At 41.4% G+C, this 20,800-nt stretch overlaps 1 protein-coding gene across 4 annotated transcripts in view; it reads right to left on the reverse strand.

Annotated features, from left to right (window-relative positions):
* The window catches only part of LOC149319921 (cyclin-dependent kinase 8), a 73,628-nt gene extending 53,057 nt beyond the window's left edge, over window positions 1-20,571 (reverse strand). For all 4 annotated transcript variants that reach the window (XM_089512591.1, XM_089512590.1, XM_089512589.1 and 1 more), the window contains exons 1-2: window positions 20,231-20,571; window positions 776-851 (exon numbers count right to left, since the gene is read on the reverse strand). In XM_089512591.1, the coding sequence (XP_089368717.1) occupies window positions 776-851; window positions 20,231-20,364 (210 nt within the window). In that variant the 5' untranslated portion in view covers window positions 20,365-20,571. The remainder of the gene's footprint in view (window positions 1-775; window positions 852-20,230) is intronic.
* Window positions 20,572-20,800: the final 229 nt, after the last annotated feature.

Below are 20,800 nucleotides of genomic sequence, written 5' to 3' on the forward strand. Positions count from 1 at the left end.
TCTTGAAGGTGGCCTGGGGCTGTGGCAGGGCTGAGAAAGGTGGCTCTTTCTTAGCCTTTTGCTCCTATTTGGCTCAGGTTCAAAGCGTGTATTTGCTGCAGCCCCAATCCGTCTTTGGTAGGGGTGGCTCGGGGCTGTCTGTTCCAGCCCTAAACCAAAATGAAACAGTTGGTTAAAACAAATCTGCCATCTACTTAAGCTTTCCATTTCACAATTAAATGTCTCATGACAGATATCAAAATTTTAAATTCTGAATCTTGTTTCATGCTTAATGTGCTTACTTTGGAAATCTCATTTTAAGGCCCAAATACGAACTACTAGGGTTCTTAACACTCACCATTATGACTTTTTACTACAGTCAGCCCTTCATATCCACAGATTCTTTATTCATGGATTTAACCATCCATGGCTTGAAAATATTCGAAAAAGAAACACACTCCAGAAAGTAAACCTTGATTTGTTATTATTCATTCATTCATTCATTCATTATATATAAGGCACACCATTTTACTATGTCACTGTATATAATTGGATTTAAGCATCCAGATTTTGATATCCATGGTGGGGTCCTGGAACCAAACCCCAGCAGATATCAAGGGCCCAGTGTACTTTTGAGATAAAGACAGTTACTGTTATAATTTGTTTCAACCAAGAGGTTATTCACCTGGCCAATATTTGGCCAGGTGTTTTTCTTTATGGAAGATAAAGTGTGCATCCAAAATTGAAGTTATAATAATTTTACTGTAAGGATTAGTTTAATATTAAAGCTACTTACTGCTATTTCTCTGCATGCAGACATAGAAATCCCAGTACCTTCTATTTGCTTTAAAGCATAATCTTTATCATCTTTCCTGTGAAACAAGAAAAGACATCAAATATTGCATTAATTCAAAAATATATCTAAGTACACTGTTTACAATTGCACAGATAATTAAATGTATGGAGTAAGATGGATACCAGGCATACATAGGAGAATGTTTTGTAAAGAGCTATTGTTGAACCTATATCCAAGTCTTATTCCACTGAGTAAAGTACTGTATATACTCATGTATAAATCTAGAATTTTAGGTTAAAAAATTGACCCCAAAAACCTGAGTTAACTTATCCATGGGTCCATGTAAGTACTGTACTTTAATGCTTTAACTCTCTCTCTCTACACACACACACACACACACACACACCATCCCCTGATGAAAGGCAAGAGTATAATCTGTCCTGGAAGCACTGACCCCCATTACTCTCTCATCCATTCAGCCGTAAGAGTGAACACAAATAGTTATGGCTATTGTGATTTTGTATGTTCTTTGACATTGTTTTCCTTTGCTCCATCCTTTAGATCCTATGCTGCATGCCCCTAGGTTTTACCCTCGACTTATCCACAGGCCAAACCAAAATCCATAACCCCCCCCCCCCAACCTTGTTCTCAACGTATACATGAGGTTGACTTATAGTGGAGTATATACGGTACAACTCTTGAACAGCACATTTGTTAAACATCTTATCTGTTCATCAACATAGAAATACAGAAAGAAATCAATGTTTTCCTTATAAAGCATGTGTAGGAACCACACAACCCACACCTAAGCATCTCTGTAGCTCTTGGGTTTCTCCTGATTGTTAAAAAAAAAAAAAGTTAAAATGTGCTTCTCTTTTAAAGTAAGACCCCTACACACAGACATACAAACAAAACAAAAAACAAAAGGAAAGTTACAAAACCAGAAGTGGTTTTCCAGTCATTTCTGCTAATAAGATGGGCTGGCGTAGACTCTGGAAGTTCCAAGATGCTGAAAGTTTGCTTCTGAAGGAGCTGAGCCACACCAGTATATATATATATATATGTGTGTGTGTGTGTGTGTGTGTGTATAAAATATTCGCAACATGTTTCTAAAGTGCACAGTGATCAAGTCCTTGACAAACCATATACTCATTTTAAAAATTCAAACAAATTATGGTACATTTGTTTATTAACTCAAAGCTTGATGTATTCTAAATAAAAAGAAAAGTGTATAGCTCAGGTGCAGCTTATCTTAACGGGAGTGTTTTCCTGCTCAGGTTCTGAGATCTTCAGGGATGGTGCTTCTCTTGGTTTCATTACCCTCACAGGTTTATATGGTGCAAGCAGGGGAGTGATACTTTTCAGTGGCTGCTCTCAGGCTCTGGAATTCTCTTGACAGAGAAGCTAAATTGGCCATTGACTGGAATAATGGCTTTTAGTAATGGCTGTACTGCCTACCCTTTGCTTTTTAATGAATATATTTTAAAATAGCTTTTAACTCTATAGTTTAGCTATATATTAATTTTTGTATGATGCCAGTTGACGACAACAATCTTTCAGTGATGTGAACTTTTATGTATGTATATATACATTTTATTTTTGTAAGCTATCTTGAGTCCCAGGGCTGGGGAAAAAGTGGGGTACCATCATTATCACTGCCTCTTAACACACAATCAGTACACACTAAATAAATCTACATCCCTTTGCAACTGAAACAAACCGCAAAAGACTGTATCATACTCATACTTTTCTTAAAGCTAGAATATATATTATACATCATAAAAACTGAAATCAGGTTCATTAGCAGTTGTGTGTGTGTGTGTGTGTGTGTGTGTAAATAAAGTTTCTGCTGAAGTAGAATACTGCAGATTAGATTCAAAGAATTGGCTTACATACATTACCCTAATGTTCAAGAACTTATGGCACACTAAAGGAAACCTGTTTTTTTCTATTGTAGAACATGACACAAGAGAAGCTATACAGTAAACTTGGCTGATGGAAAAGTAATCCACTAGTTCTTCTAGCTCTTTGGATGCCAGATCTCGCATTTCAGCACCAAGGCTAGGGAATACATCCTAAAGTAGTTATTCATAGATTTATATGACTTTACACTAAAAAATCCACTTCCATACACTCCTACATGTTATATGTAGGCATCCCTGCGACTCTGTGTCTTTATTTTCATCAAATTAATCTACTGAAATAAAGAATGTGTGGATTTCTTTGTCGGGCCAAAGTCTGACTTGTTTTACTGCCAATAATGAATAGTGGTTTGAGCACTGGACTACAACTCTAGAGACCAGGATTAGATTCCCAACTTGGCCATGAAACCCACTGGGTGGCCGTGGGCAAATAACACTTTCTCAGCCTCAGAGGGTGGCAATGGCAAATCTCCTTTGAAGAAATGTTGCCAACAAAATCCCATGATAGATTTGCCATAGGGTCACCATAAGCTGGAAACAACTTGAAGGCAAACAAAAAAAAAAATCAACAACTGCTATTTTGTATGATAGTACATGTTACTTCAGTCTTCAAACCATCAGTTTCCTATTTGCTCTTTAAAGATTTGTAGCACTGTGAAATTTCATTGGTAGACATACACATAAATAGTGACAGATCAGGATATCTCTCAGTCACATTGTGTTGCAGACTCTAAACAGAAGCAGACCTATAATGAAGTGATGCTACAAAATCATCTCATGTTTCAGCCCTCTGCCAGGTACAGGGTTCAAAATAGTAATTATGTTTCAGTATAAAAAAGGAAGGAAGAAATAGTCTTGTGGCACTTTCATGACTGATGAGTTTTTCTCTCCAGACCAGTTTAAGCATATGTGTCGAAGTAAACTGATCATAAGATGACTTTTTCCTCCCCTTTATGTGCAGTCTTTTACTACAGTCAAAAATAGTTGCAACAAATGTATTCACTCTTGCCACTAAGGTGGCATTTTCTGTTCCAGCCAATGTACTATCTTCGGACAAAAAATGCCCTATGCCCTTTGCAAACCAGAAAAGCAGAAATGACATACTCTGGTTGACAGCAGGGAGCCCTTTCAGGGAACACTGAAAATCTCATTGGGATCAGAAAATGCCATGCTCCTTTCAGACAACACAAGGACCATTATCCTAGTGCAAGAAGGTTAAAGCAACAAATGGATGCCGGATAGTTTTGGACCTGCTGGATAGGGAAAATAGGATTATAAAATTATTGACAATGCTAGCTGTACCCAGCCACGTGTTGCTTTAGCTCAGTCTGGTTAAATGGAAAAGAAAGAAAAGAGAAAGTGCACACTTCTGAAATATTTAATTTCACAATGATTGTGGGTATACAATAATTTTTGTTGTTCCATTGTCTGTGTAGATATAGAGATTGTCTGGTTTGCCAACTCTAGAAGACGCAACATATAATTGTCCATGTGTGAAGCAATCTATGTCTAGATCAGCTCTTCCTGATGGCTCTTGTCCTCCAAGGCCCATTTGTTGGCTTCTGAGGGTCCCAAAGGGACCCTCAGGGGCTGGCAAACTCTGGAGGACAGCAGCCATTGGCTCACAGTGACCAGCGGCACACAGTGACTTATATCGGAAACATTAAAATGGAATAGTAAAATATTTAGTATAGTGTGTGTTGTTGTTACATCCAACAGATGGCGCTGTTTTTAAAAAACCATATTTTTATCTGTCACAGATGTGGCATCTATATAATAGTAGGTATATAAAAACATGCATATATTCGAATGGAATGTTGTGTCAAAATTTCAAAGCAATTGTGAAGACCTTTTGGAGATTTAAGATTTTGAACAAACATACATTTACATTTTTATTTATATAGGTGGTACTTGCAACATATATTGGTACTGAACCCTAGCAATTTTTCAGAAGGAACATAATCATCCTACACTTAAAACATTCTGATGGTGATTTCAAGGTCAACTGTTCAAGGTTTCAAACAAGCATTAGCTGCAAATTGTCAGCAGTTAAGCAAAAATGTAACAAAACTCATTTGCTCTAAAATGGCTAAAAAGAGGAGAGGGTATGTGTACACTTAATAATAAGAAGAATAAGAATAATATTTATTTGTATCCCGCCTCTCCCTGTATTGGATTGAGGCGGGTAACAACAAACAAAAGCAATAAAATCAAACATGACTATGAATAGATAAAAGCATAACAGGACATATTAGATCCTAGTTCCCCAATCTCCCTCCCACCCTAAAATACCATTAAAAACAATTCCCAATAACATGGTTAATAAAATAAATCAAGATCAAAGTCCAGTAGGTACAGCTAAACAAATGGAGAGTGAAAATTCTGAGATCAGTTTGGGAAGGCCTGCCAGAAGAGATCTGTTTTTATTGCCTTCTTAAAGGCCTCCAAAGATGTTAGATGGTGGATCGCATCTAGCAGATCATTCCAGATTTTTGGAGCGGCAACAGAAAACGTCCTCTGGGAAGTCATCTTCAGTCTAGTTCTCTCTAACCGCAGTAGGTTCTTCCCAGAGGACCTGAGAGTGCAGGAAGGATTGTATGGGAGGAGGTGTTCCCTCAGGTAAGCTGAGCACAAGCCATGCAGGGCTTTATAGGTAATAACCAACACCTTATACTGTGCCCAGAAGCTAATGGGCAGCCAGTGTAGGGATTTTAAGATAGGTGTAATAGAATCAAATTTGGAACTCCCTGTCACCAATCTGGCTGCCATATTTTGAACCAATTGCAGCTTCCGAATGTGGCATGAGGTTTGTAGAACACATTGCAGAAACCGAGATGAGAGGTTACCAGTGAATGTACAACTGTTTCTAGGTTTTCTCATTCCAGGAAGGGTTGTAGCTGGTGAATCAGCCGAAGCTGATAATAGGTGCTCCTGGCTGTCGCATCAACCTGGGATGACAGCTGAAGTGAGGACTTACATCATACCAAACCAGTGATCCTCCAGATGTTTTGGACTTCAACTCCAATAATTTCTGACTACTGGTCAATACTCGGAGCACTAAAGTTTGGTCCAATGATCCAAATGTGACCAGCAAACAAAATCAGGCCTATTTTAATATGTATGAAAGGGGAACAAGAGGTCATTTGTGCCATATTGTATTTGCACAGCGACTTTCTCAAACCAGGTCATTGCATTATAGTGATGTAGAACATGGATGATGCACAGGTCACTAGCAAGCGAAGAACATGTTGTGTGAGGGTCCAGTTCAAACAAAGCAATGGTCAAAATAGCAGTAATATCGTGGGCAGCAACAGGATCTGTGGCAAATCAAACTGCTGGAGCTTCCATTTGGTATACTACCAAGAGCAGCAAACAAACATAATTTTGTGATACTTCCATTTTTTATAAGTAAAGTCTTCAAAGGAGGGCAACTAAAATGGTGCAGGGTCTGGAAACCATGCCCTATGAGAAACAACTTAGGGAGCTGGGGATGTTTAGCCTGGAGAAAAGAAGGTTAAGAGGTTATATGATAGCCCTGTTTAAATATTTGAAGGGATGTCATATTGAGAAGGGAGCAGGTTTGTTTTCTGCTGCTCCAGAAAACAGAATCCGGAACAATGGACGCAAGCTACAGGAAAAGAAATTCCACCTCAACATTTGGAGGAACTTCCTGACAGTAAGGGCTGTTCGACAGTGGAACAAACTCCCTCAGAGTGTAGTGGAGTCTCCTTCTTTGGAGGTCTTTAAGCAGAGGCTGGATGGTCATCTGTCAAGGATGCTTTGATTGAGATTTCTTGTATGGCAGGGGGTTGGACTGGATGGCCCTTGTAGTCTCTTCCAACTCTATGATTCTATGATAAATAATGTCTTGTTGTGCACAATTTACTACAAACATTTCATGTTTAGACTAATTAGGTCTGTTTTCCAAGGAGTGGTATGAGAAACTGTGAAGTGGACAAATATTGTTTACTGCTTGTCACAAGCAAACAACTTGATACAAATGGCTTTGTTCTCCTAACAATGTAGACTTTTGTAGACACAGTAAGATCCATTAGCTGAGCCAAATAAAAGGGCTTCCCCATTGTGAGCTAAGTAACAACTTGCCTTCTTGGACCTCCACATTTTTAAGCCAACAACTGTGCCTGGCTCATCTAGGTTCCTGAGATCACCTGCAATTCTGAAGACTACAAAACCTGTCTTTCCTCCCACAACACATAAGGCACAATTCCCAGGATTTGAAATCAGATTCTGTATGTAGGGAAGATACCAACCCTAAATTTAGACAACTACATGGAATACTTCATAATACAGAAACAGAGATGAATTTTTTTAAATTATGTAGGAACAATGTTGAACTTAAAACCTAATGTACATTCTTCAGTAATTTTTGAGATACACAAAAGCCAGAAATGAATTATGTTCCACAATGAAAGGGGGGAATGATTCAATAGGTCCCTGTTCATTGGAAACTTTGCAGCACTGCTGAACCTTGATTCCTGACTGATATGTTCTGTAAGGGTAGCTATAGCAGAGCTAGCACTTTTGAGGGGAGTCCAAAAATACACAAATGTAAAGCTCTGTTCAGCCATTTTTATCCTGTTCTTCCTCCAAGCAACTCAAAGCAGCATATCCAGTTTCCCCTCTTTTAATTCAACTACAATTGTACAAAGTGAACTTGACAGAAATAATGACTGGACCACTCACTCAGTAAACTTGTGACTAAGTGAAGACCTGAATCTGCCTCTGCCTATTTACATTTAATACACTAGCTATTGTATTATGCTGGCTATTAACAGCTATTGCCTTCAGGAAGATATTACCACAAAAGAAAGACATTAAAATAATGTTAGAAAGTCCAACATTAAAAAAGATGATTTTTTTAAAATCTAGTATCTCAACCATAACAGTATTCTTTATCATATAAGAGGCAATAATTAGAGATGGGTTTGTAGCTATTTTACATTATAATACTGATTAAAGAAGTTCTATCAGGATGTGGTCACATAACTTGTTACCTCTTCCACCTATCTTCATACCACTTTCCAAAGTGTAACTTCCTTCACGCTGCCCTTTAGATGAAGTAGAGGCTGTTTTTTAAAAATGTATATCAAGAAAAATGAACAGATAGTTTCATGGCCTGCATTCAACAGAACAGAAGCCACTGTAGTATCAATTTTCCTTCAGAATTTACTAAAGGCAATGCAAAATTTAATTCCACCAGAATTAATCTGATTTTGAACATGTCACAAATTTACAATGATATCTTGCCTCTTAAATTTAATTTTTATTATGTTCCGAAATATAGCAATCACATATCTCCAGTCTGCTTGCTGTAATATATGACAATATAACATGAAAGTAGTTCTGATACTGAATTTTGTGTCCATTCATTCATTCCTACTTTAAAAGGTCCAAGATACTAAACTCAGGAAGGGTGATGTCACAATTTTAGCAGCCCAAGGTGAAAATGTGAGTACTAAGTGTCTCTTAATCTCAGTAAACACCAAATAATCTGAAAAGAAGCACCTCAAAACTGTATTAGTACTTTCTGGTAGAAAGAGAGGCTCCCTTACGGAAAAGAAAGACTAACTTGATCATTTCTGAAAGAAGACTTTTTACACTTTATCTAGCAAGTAAAGACAAATTATTTCTCCTAAAAATAAATTGATTATACAAATGAATTACAAAAATCAACTCTATTAAGACATAACTTATGTTAATATCATGTTAAGAAGATGGTCAGATATGGACCATTGTTGGAAAACGAACAATGAGACTGCAAACCTGAAGCACAATATGCTGTGCCCTTGTCAACCGAGGCTGCTCTCCCAACTCCCAGAATAAACATCAAGGCAAGATGGAAACCAACTATACATTGCCCAGAAGGGAGAAGTTGCATGTAAATTACGTGGCCTTTCCTGTCAGAAAGAAACACCTACACAAGCTTAGAATCAGAGACAATGCCCCTACTTAGCATTAGTGGAGCAGAAGAACCCACTAGCACAGTCCTAGGGATCATATGCTGCTACTTTTCTGGAGAGTTGATGTTATAGGCATCACTCCAGGTTATTCATTTAGTTCCTGGCCTGAGTGGTACTCAGAGCCCCAGCACTGTGGGAGGGATGGTCAGGAAAACTGCCAAGGCACTGCTGATTTTCAAAACCATCACTCTCATTGGGCCTTGGCTCAAAGTATTCTTTGGAACCACAAACTGGCAAAATACAGTGAGCTATGTAAAGCCAACGTCTGCCAGGTGAATACGATGTGGCTCTCACTTCCTCTAATAGCAACGGAAATATGTACATGCAGGAAGGATATAAAGGATACTCACAAATGTCCCCATCCTTGACAAGACAGGTTTCTAGGCACACTGAGACATCATACTGAGCAAATGTTCCACTGCTGCAAAGGTTTGGTTTTGGTTTGGTGTGGGGTTTTTTTTGGGGGGGGGGGGGGAGTTTGGCATTTTGGGGCTTCTCTGCAAAGAAATGAGTATCAAGGACATGAGTATCAAGAATGTCCTACATCTTGTGCAGTGGTCTATTATACAAATAATCTTATATTATACAAACTTGGCCAGAGCTTGCTTTGCCCTCCTCCCTCCTAATCCCTTTTCCTTGTGTGTCATGTGTTTTAGATTGCAAGTCTGCCAGCAGGGAGTGCTTTCTTAATATTTGCAAGTCACTCTGGAACTTTTTCTTGGCTGAAGACTAAAAATGCTTTAAAACGAGGTAGTATAAATGGGGAACTGATTGACATCAATGATCAGCCTCTTTGCTTGTTGATCTAAATCAGTGGTCCCCAAACTATGCTCTTTAAGGGATTTTGGACCTCAGTTCCCAGAAACCCAAAGTATTGGCCAACATGGCTGAGGCTTCTAGGAGCTGAAGTCCAAAATCTCTTAAAGGGCACAGTTTGGTGACCACTGATCTAAACCAATACACCTTGGAGGAATACTTGAAAGAGTATACAACTCTTAAGCCAAATTGTGGATAAACATTTTCAAAAGAGAGAAGTACAGCTCTCATTTTTAAATAATGAAAATGATAGTACACATCAGATAGTAAATGAGTAAAGAGTGAGCTACCAGTTGTTAAACTCTCTGGAATATTGAGAAGCTTTCAAACTAAATTGATATTAAGTGAGAGTTTACACTGGTAGTAACTCTAAGAAAGGATTGTTAATAGTTCCTTAGCACTGTATTCTGGAAATGTTCTGCAAGATAAAAGTAGAACATCCTAACTCCCTGTGCTCCGAAGCAATAGTTCTCAAACTATTGAGAACCAGCTTGGCAAATAGGCAAAGATTGGGGGGAGGGGGTTGAAGTCCAAAATATATGAGAACCAAAGACTGAGAACCACTACTCTAAAATGGCTCTGAAAAATACCAAGATTGATAATACATAATGGCAGGAAAATCCAGGAAAATAAACAGTCATGCTTCCTAATAGATCATGAATCAAAGCAGCCAAAACAGTTTTCAGACAAAAAGAAAGCAGGCAGGAAGATTAACTTTTACATTAATGGACAATAGAATGTATGAACCCCCCCTCCTCAAAAAAAAAATACCCTCACAAAGTAGGGTAATATTCTCATTTAGAAAGAGTTTTTAAATCTTTGATAACTTTCTGCCTGGAATTCCATGACAGTGAGAGAACTGACTCTTCCTCCTCTGACAGCCCACTTGGTTTCAATGCTATGTAAAAAGGACATAAACAAAATGCTCCTCCGCATGGTTGATGAAGGAGTGAAGGATTTTCTTTTCTTTCTCTGCCTATCTACTTACAAATGTAGGGAGCTATTTAGCAACTTCCTTCACCCCAGTGCTGTCAATGCTGACTGGCAGCAGCGCACCAGGGCTCCAAGCAGGACTCTTTTCTAGCTCAATCAAACAGAAAAATAAAATGCACAGATATAGGATGGGGAACACCTGGCTGAATGAGACTAAGTGTGAAAGGGATCTAGGAGTCCAAGTAGACCACAAGTTGAACATGAGTCAACAGTGTGATGCAGCAGATAAAAAGGGCAATGCAATTTTAGGCTGCATTAATAAAAGTATACTGTCTAGATCAAGAGAAGTAATAGTGCCACTAAATTCTGCTTTGGTCAGGCCCCACCTGGAATACTGTGTCCAGTTCTGGGCACCACAATTCAAAAAGGACATTGAGAAACTGGAGCGTGTCTAAAGGAGGGTGACTAAAATGGTGAAGGGTCTGGAAACCATGACCTATGAGGAACGACTTAGGGAGCTGGGGATGTTTAGCCTGGAGAAAGGAAGGTTAAGAGGTGATATGATAGCCCTGTTTAAATATTTGAAGGGATGTCATACTGAGGAGTATGACATCCCTGAGCTGACTTGTTTTCTGCTGCTCCAGAGAACAGGACCCAGAGCAATGGATGCAAGCTGCAGGAAAAAAGATTCCACCTCAACATTAGGAGGAACTTCCTGACAATAAGGGCTGTTTGACAGTGGAACACACTCCCTCGGAGTGTGGTGGAGTCTCCCTCCTTGGAGGTCTTTAAGCAGAGGCTGGATGGCCATCTGTCAGGGATGCTTTGATTGAGATTTCCTGCATGGCAGAATGGGGTTGGACTGGATGGCCCTTGTGGTCTCTTCCAACTCTATGATTCTATGAATCTAGGCATCAGAAGACAGAGTTATTGTCTTCTCTTATATACAAGTGAATAGCCTCATAGCAAACTAATAAACTTTTTACAGACTTGTAAGCTTTATGGGCTTACATACAAGGCTGGTTTAATCTTATTTTCAAAATTCACATTCACAACAAGTGATTCATTAACTATTTACATTCAACCTTTCCCCTCAGAACCAAGAGTCAAAGCGGTTTTAATTTCCAGAAATACAAGTTGCCTTTCTTTTTCAACTCATATCTGTCTCTATTTGCTATTTTAGAAATCAAAGAGGACCAAGACTTTTCCAGCAGGACCTGATTGTTATATGACGGAGCAATCTATTTCCAAAAAAACCAAGGGAGTCCTGGTTTAGAGAGTGTGAATACTTACAATTTTAGAAATAAGCAAATTGGAAAAGTAAATTCATTTAAAAACATAAAGTTTTTAAGATTAGCCACATATTCAATAGATCATCCTAGTGTTATCCAGCCAGAAATTGTTTCCAGTCATCACAAGTGGAGAAGCTGGGAAAAACTGATCAGTCACTAGGTAGGCAGTTAGGGTAAAGTGGTCTTACAACCCCTAAAATAAGGAAGATACCTGTAAAATAGATTATGGATACTGGACCTAAAAAAATGTACCATTTTGCATTCTTCTTTGACAGGAGTCTTTTGGAAGCTTCTGCTAGGTTAGCTGATCACAGATAAAGATAATTTTCAACTCTTACCATTTCTCCCATGTTACACCCCAAGCTGTTTTAAAGGGTCCATCAACCCATCAGAGTAGATAGGGGAACTGGCTAAAGGAAGGGGTAAATGTTTCAAAATCATCTCCCTTCTCCAGTACATCAGTAGAAGCTTGTGTTTGATTAAAAACAGCAACTGGATACAACCCTAAAGATTTATTTAGACAATTAGGTTGTTCCCTGTTTATAGTAATCTGAAGTGATGAATGTTTTCATGAAATCTGTTATGCAAACTAATTTGAAAAAATAAGAATAGACATTAAAATGGAAACATTAACCTTATTCAAAACTGGTAAAAAAAACACCACCCTACCCTCAGTTACCAATATTCATGCCAGATAATTCAATATTTATGTGTACACAATGAATATGAACTACATGAAAAAGATGCCTAATAATGATAATAATAATTATCAATGACCTGGATGACAGAATTGGGAGCATACTTATCAAATTTGCAGATGACACCAAATTAGGGGGAATAGCTAATACCCCAGAGGACAGGATCAAGATTCAAAATGACCTGAATAGACTAGAAAGCTGGGCCAAAGCTAACAAAATGAAATTCAACACAGAGAAATGTAAGGTATTGCACTTAGGGCGGAAAAATAAAATGCAGAGATATAGGATGGGTGACACCTGGCTGAATGAAACTACGTGTGAAAGGGATCTAGGAGTCCAAGTAGACCACAAGTTGAACATGAGTGAACAGTGTGATGCGGCAGCTAAAAAGGCCAATGCTATTTTAGGCTGCATCAATAGAAGTATAGTGTCTAGATCAAGAGAAGTAATAGTGCCACGGTATTCTGCTTTGGTCAGACCCCACCTAGAATATTGTGTCCAGTTCTGGGCGCCACAATTCAGAAAGGACATTGAGAAACTGGAGCGTGTCCAAAGGAGGGCGACAAAAATGGTGAAGGGTCTGGAGACCATGCCCTATGAGGAACGACTTAGGGAGCTGGGGATGTTTAGCCTGGGGAAGAGAAGGTTAAGAGGTGATATGATAGCCCTGTTTAAATATTTGAAAGGATGTCATATTGAGGAGGGAGCAAGCTTGTTTTCTGCTGCTCCAGAGAACAGGACCCGGAACAATGGATGCAAGCTACAGGAAAAGAGATTCCACCTGAACATTAGGAGGAACTTCCTGACAGTAAGGGCTGTTCGACAGTGGAATGCACTTCCTCGGAAGGTGATAGAGTCTCCTTCCTTGGAGGTCTTTAAACAGAGGCTGGATGGCCATCTGTCAGGGATGCTTTGATTTGGATTTCCTGCATGGCAGGGGGTTGGACTGGATGGCCCTTGTGGTCTCTTCCAACTCTACGATTCTATGATTCTATGATTCATTTCTGACTTACGGTGAACCTAAGGCAAACCTATCATGGGGTTTTTTGTTTTTTTTTTGGCAAGTTTCTTCAGAGGGGGTTTATCATTGCCATTCGCTGAGGCTGAGAGTGTGTGACTTGCCCAAGATTACCCAGTGAGTTTAGATGTCCAAGCCACGATTCAAACCCTGGTCTTCAAAGTCATAGCCCAACGTTCAAACCACTATGCCATGCTGGCTCTCTAAGTTACAACTATCTTTTCCAACAATATTGTGTGTTCTGATTTGATGTTTTTCCTCCAGGATTTTTACCATGAAAGGTGGAAATCAGATAGAAATATCAGGCAAAAAACACAATACACAGTGACAAAAAGACCAGCTACCAAGGAAGTGAAAAAACCTAGCAAATCATGGAAGCCCAATGCAATTTGGCAAAAAGTTTGGATTTTGTCCAAAGCAATTTAGGCTCCATCCTGACTGCCAAAATAATCCATTCTGACATCTCTTTGAATAACAATGGTTCAATGCTATGGAATTCTGGGAATTGTAATTTGTTGTAGCACCAGAGCTCTCATGACAGAAAAGGCTAAAATGTCTCATAAAACTACAATCTCCAGAATTCTAAAGCATTGAGCTATGGCAGTTAAAATGGGGCCTAACTGGATTGTTTTTGCAGTGTGGAGGCAGCCTTAGTCAATTGGGAGATTGTTCTTGCAAAAGATTACACAGGAGGATGTCTACAGACTGATATATGCTGGCTGTTACTTTAAGGGTTTAGTATAATGGGATGTTGCATATTGTGTAAAATGAGAAGTACTTTAAAAACTCCACTAGGAAGAAAATCACAGTCACTACGGAAGCCAGGTATGAACTCAAAAATGTGCTAATGGTCCAACAAGAGCCATTGTTAAGGGGAAAACCATATGCACAACCACTGTCAGAAGATAAATAGAAAGAGACAAAGTATTTTATGGGGATATTTTAAATAGCATTCATCTTATTATTAGGGTGGCCTCACTAGCCACTCTTTCACATATATTTGCAAGTAGAAAAACAATTCTAACCCTAATGGGAATGAGAGAGAAAAGCAGCTGGTAGATGGTAACTCTTAAACCCAGCACCTATGTGTACTAAAAGATTAAGTCATATTAAAGCCAAGAGGGTGAAAAGCAGTGTGAGTACATTGCCAAGAACTTTGCAAAAGATGTAAGAGGGAAGGACACAATTAGTAATTTAAGTATGTGATACAAGGAACAATGTAGAGGGAAAACTTGCAAGAAGGAATACCAAAACAGATAATAGAAAGCTAGTAACAAGGTTACTAGCAACAAGTAAAAAGTAACAATGTTTCCCATGACATTCTTGCAAACAAGCTTGTAAAATGTGGGCTAGACAAGGTAACTGTTACATGGATTTCTAACTGGTTGACCAGCCGAACCCAAAGGGTGCTCAACAATGGCACCTTTTCATCCTGGAAAGAAGTGACCAGTGGGGTCCCACAGGGCTCTGTCCTGGGCCCAGTGCTATTCAACATCTTTATCAATGACTTGCATGACAGAATCGGGAGCATACTCATCAAATTTGCAAATAACACCAAATTAGGAGGAATAGTTAATACTCCAGAGGACAGGATCAAAATTCAAAATGACCTGAATAGACTAGAAAGCTGGGCCAAAGCTAACAAAATGAAATTCATCACGGAGAAATGTAAAGTACTGCGCTTAGGGTAGAAAATGAAATGTACAGATATAGGATGGGAAACACCTGGCTGAACAAGACTACATGTGAAAGGGATCTAGGAGTCCAAGTAGACCACAAGTTGAACATGAGTCAACAGTGTGATGAAGCAGCTAAAAAGGCCAGAATTTTAGGCTGCATCAATAAAAGTATCTAGTGTCTAGATCAAGAGAAGTAATAGTGCCACTATATTCTGCTCTGGTCAGGTCCCACCTGGAATATTGTGTCCAGTTCTGGGCACCACAATTTAAAAAGAACATTGAGAAACTGGAGAGTGTCCAAAGGAGGGTGACTTAAATGGTGAAAGGTCTGGAAACCATGTCCCATGAGGAATGCCTTAGGGAGCTGGGTATGTTTAGCCTGGAGAAGAGAACGTTAAGAGGTGATATGATAGCCCTGTTTAAATATTTGAAGGGATGTCATATTGAGGAAGGAGCAAGCTTGTTTTCTGCGGCTCGAGAGACTAGGACCTAGAGCAATGGATGCAAGCTGCAGGAAAAGAGATTCCACCTCAACATTAGGAGGAATTTCCTGACAGTAAGGGCTCTTCGACAGTGGAACACACTCCCTTGGAGAGTGGTGGAGTCTCCTTCCTTGGAAGTCTTTAAACAGAGGCTGGGTGACCATCTGTTGGGGATGCTTTGATTTAGATTACCTGGACGGCAGGGATTGAACTGGATGGCCCTTGCAGTGTCTTCCAACTCTGATTCTATGATTCTATGTACAGAAAGTATTCTGTGAAAGTAGCTGAGATATAACACAGAAGAACAGAAGATCAGAGTACCATCCCTACCGCAAAGGGAAGCTCCACAACTTGCCACAAAACGTGCATTTTGTATGCAAAATCATCAGGCTCGAACCCTGCCTTTTCTGCTTAAAAGATTCAGATAGTCCTATCCCTGCCACTTCCACTGAAAAGACTGAGATAGTAGGTTGTGGGGGGAAACTCTGTCTATTCCAGTGATGGGCAACCTTTTCGGCGTGGTGTGTCAAAATTCAGCAAAAAATCGAGCATAACTCGCGTGGTGTGTGATACTTCGACAAAAAAACATAATTTTGCGCAATTTATAGTTTAAACTACAAAAATGTATAATTTCAATATATAATTGAATATGTCAAGGTGGTTTAACAAGAGGTGGGTTTGCCCTCGGATTCAACTGTACTTCTCAGAAGTGTGTATTTGTTCAAGGGACTTTGGGTTTTTTTTCACTGCGCATGAGTTTGTAAAAATCAGAGCAACTTACATTGGTCGTGCCTCAGAAGCTGGCTCATTTTATCATCATCATCATCACTATCCTCTTCTTCCTCCTTGTCTTCCTTCCTTCCTCCCTCCTCCTCCTCCTTCCTTCCTTCCTCCTCCCTCCCTCTCTCCCTCCCTCCTCCCTCCTCCTCCTTCCTTCCTTCCTCCCTCCTCCTCCTCTGCCTCCCAGGCCCAAGCGGAGGAGGAGGTGGGTGACTGCCTGCCTGCTGCCTTGGCGCACGCGCGGACGGGGAGCACCAAGCAGGCACCTCTGCCTCCTCCTCCACTTGGCGCGGCCTGGAAAGGAGGAGGAGGAGAAGGAGGTGCTCCTCCTGCGTGTGCCCGTGCCCCCTCCCTGCCTCCCTCCCCTGCCTCCCCGTGCGGCCGCGCCACCCACCTCCTCCTCCTCCAATTTTGGGCTCTTTCTGATCTAATACGGATTTTGGAACATTTTATCTTAATATGCTTGTTGGTTTCAGGGGCATGGTTGTCCTCCCAAAGTTGCTGGACTGCAACTCCACCTTCCACCTCCAATGCCTATGTTGGTTAGGCTCTCACCTTCCTCTTCCAATGCCTATGTTGGTTAGGCTCTCACCTTCCTCCTCCAATGCCTATGTTGGTTAGGTTGTCCAGCAACATCTGGAAACCAGCAAGTTGCCCGTCCCTTTAAGATGTCATAAGAAGCTAAACACCCACCCACCAACTTGCTATAACAAGCCTAACAGGGCTGCTGGGGATGAACCACTCTCACATAACAGAAGGAAGGAGGGGAATACAGGAGGAAGGTTCTTCTTTAACGCCTGTCCATAGACCCCATGTGAGCAAACCACAGACGGTGAAGCTGACAGCGTGGCAGATGGGAAAGCTCTCCAGGGTTGCAGAAATAAAGCAGTGTGACACCACTTAACTGTCATGACTCTAGCTTACAAATCCCTGCAATGTGTAGTTTGGTGAGGTACCCGAGTTCTCTGACAGAGTTGCCTCAGCACAGGACAAACATTCCCACAGGATGGAGCCATGACAATTAAAGCAGTGTCAAATTGCTTTATTTTTGCAGTATGGATACATCCCAAACTGAAATACCAAGATCAAGCGGCGGAATGGAGGGAGAGGACAAGGAAAGTGAGGCACTCATACTGAGGATGCAGCAAGCTTGTTTTCTGCTGTTCCAGAGACTAGAACATGGAACAATGGGTGCAAGCTACAGGAAAAGAGATTCCACCTAAACATTAGGAGGAATTTTCTGATAGTAAGAGCTGTTTGACAGTGGAACACACTCCCTCAGAGCATGGTGGAATCTCCTTCTCTGGAGGTTTTTAGACAGAGGCTGGATAGCCATCTGTCAGGGATGCTTTGATTGAGAGTTCCTGCATGGCGGGGGGTAAGACTGGATGGCCCTTGTGGTCTCTTCCAACTCTATTGTTGTACCTCTTGTGAACAAATCCTGTCAAAAAACATCCCAAGATAGATTTGTTTTAGGATTGCCCTAAACTGGATAGGACTAGAAGGCACACAACAACAACAACAGAGCCAGGGTTGGAATTCCTGATCGACCATGAAAATCCTTTGGGTGACTCTGTGCAAGTTGCACTCTCTCAGACTCAGAAGATAGCCATGGCAAACCCGCTCTGAAGACTCTTGCCAAGAAAACACTGTGATAGCTTTGCCTTAGGGCTGCCACACATTGAAAACGACTTGAAGGCACACAACAACAACAGCAACAGCAACTACAAGCCTAAATTTGTATTTCTGTTAATATTTTTAGCTTTTATTTGGTCATGCCCTACATTTTTCTTATGTAGTTAGACCTTGCAGAATCTCTGAGACTAAATGAAAGAATTAAGTCTACAAAAGCTCATACTGCCAACTTCTATCTACTTCCTCAGATACATTTGGAAAAATGCATCTGAGGAAGTAGACGTAATTCTACAAAAGATCATGCTACCAACTTCTTTCTTTCAGATAGTCTCAAAGACGCTACAAGATCTCTCTACATCTCGGATTCTACAGCCTAACACCGCTATATCTTTGAATGGCTATTGTTATAATTTCTTACTTGCCCCTCTCAATGTATCCCATCACCAAATATATCTGAGGAAGTAGACTTGAGTCCAGGAAAGCTCATGCTGCTAACATCTTTCTTTCAGTGTCTCAAAGTTGCCACAAGATTTCCCTACATACTGATTCTACAGACTAACATGGCTATAGCTTTTAATTATCTCAGCGAGTCTCTGTGGTGCTACAAATCTCTACCTACATACTTATTCAGCAGACTAACAGGACTATATCTCTGAATTCTTTCTTTCAGTGAGTCCCAAAGGTGCTGCCAGATCTCTCTCTCTTATAACAACTATCATAATGAACACTTATTGACCTAATACAATATTGATTGCTTTCATGAGCTCGACTCAGGCTTGCATCCTTCCGAGGTCGCTAAAATGAGTACCCAGACTGTTGGGGGCAAATTAGCTTACTTGCTAATTAGCTTACTTGCTGTTCACCGCTATGATCTTAGGAATAGCGGTATATAAATAAAACAAATTAATTATTATTATTATATACTATTTCTTCAGACTAACTATATCTCTGAATTCTTTCTTCCAGTGAGTCTTAAAGGTGCTCCAAGATCTCCCTCCACATACTGATTTTGCAGGTTTACACGGCATTATTTCTACCATGGGAACATATATCCCTAACCCAGTGGGGTGACCCTGGAACATGTCCAAAGGCACGCGAATGGAGAAGGGTCTGGAAACCATGCCTTATGAGGAATGGCTTAGGGAGCTGGATATGCTTAGACTGCAGAAGACGGTTTAGAGGTGATATGACACCCCTGTTTAAGTATTTGAAGGAGTGTCACAGAATCACAGAATTGTAGAGTTGGAAGAGACCACAAGGAACATCCAGTCCAACCCCATTCTGCCATGCAGGAACTCTCAATCAAAGCATCCCTGACAGATTCTCATATTGAGGAGGGAGCAAGCTTGTTTCCTGCTGCTCCAGAGAACAGGACCCGGAGCAATGGATGCAAGCTGCAGGAAAAGAGATTCCACCTCAACATTAGGAGGAACTTCCGGAGAGTAAGGGCTGTTTGACAGTGGTACAAACTCCCTCTGAGTGTAGTGGAGTCTCCTTCTTTGGAGGTCTTTAAGTAGAGTCTGGATGGCCATCTGTCGGGGATGCTTTGATTGAGAGTTCCTGCATGGCAGAATGGGGTTGGACTGGATGGCCCTTGCGGTCTCTTCCAACTCTATTCTTCTACTTCCTGCCAAAAAAGAAGTCCCATTATACATTTGCCTTAGGACTGACTTAAACTGGGTAGGACTGACCGTAAGGGCTGTTCAACAGTGGAACATGCTCCTGTGGAGATTGTGGTGGAGCCTCCCTCCTTGGAGATCTTTAAGCAGAGGCTGGATGGTCTCTTGGGGGTGCTTTGATTGGGAGTTCCTGCATGGCAGAATGGGGTTGGGCTGGATGGCCTTGTGGTCTCTTCCAACTCTATGATTCTATGATGCTAAGCCACACACTCTCTCTCAGCCTCAGAGGAGGGCGATGGCAAAAGCCCCTCTGCAGACTGAGAGGGCTACACAGAATCACAGAGCCCAGTCCAACCCCATTCTGCCATGCAGGAACTCTCAATCGAAGCCCCCTGTGACAGATGCCCACCCAGCCTCTGCTTAAAGACCTCCAAGGAGGGAGACTCCGCCATATCTCTGAAGTCTTGCCAAGACGTGCCGGCGATAGGCTCAGGCCACAAGTGCAACCACAAGTGCAACCACAGCCACAGCAGCGGCGACGGGGCTGGGTCTGGGTCTGTGGTGCGAGGAGGAGCCCCGCTGCCTGCCTGGCTCACTCACCCGTCTTTCCGCTTGGCCTTGTAGACGTGGCCGTAGGTGCCCCTGCCGACCTTGCAGCCCTCGTACTCGAAGAGGTCCTCCACTCGCTCCCTCTCGCCGGTCAGCTTCACCTTGAAGTCATAGTCCATCTTCATTCAGAGGCCCGCGCTCGCCTCCGCCGCCCGACGCAGCAGGCACCCGGCAGCAGGAGGAGGAGCAGCAGGAGGCCCAGGAGGAGGAGGAGGAGGCCGCGACGCCGACCATCCAGGAGAAGGCAGGAAGCGGGGCCGGGCAGCGAGGGCTGACGTCCTTCTCCTTCCTCCGCCGGCTCTCAAAGAGCCCAAGCTGCACAAGAGCCGGTATCTCGCTGCTCGGAATACGGCCTCCGCGCTCGACGGCGCTGTCGCAAAAGGAGAGGCGCGTCGTCGTAAAAGGCCCCCCCTTCCCCTCCCATCACCACGTGGAATCCAACCGCCGTCTTAGCCACGCCCCCTCTTTAACCGTCACTCTGTCTCTGTTTTCTCCCAGCATGCACCGCGCCCCAAGCGACCTCAGGAACCACGGGAAATGTAGTTTTATTTCTTTTCTTTC

Source organism: Sceloporus occidentalis, unplaced genomic scaffold (genome assembly GCF_023333645.1).
Source record: "Sceloporus occidentalis isolate IW3139 unplaced genomic scaffold, rSceOcc1.0.p SCAF_2, whole genome shotgun sequence".
Lineage (NCBI taxonomy): Eukaryota > Metazoa > Chordata > Lepidosauria > Squamata > Phrynosomatidae > Sceloporus > Sceloporus occidentalis.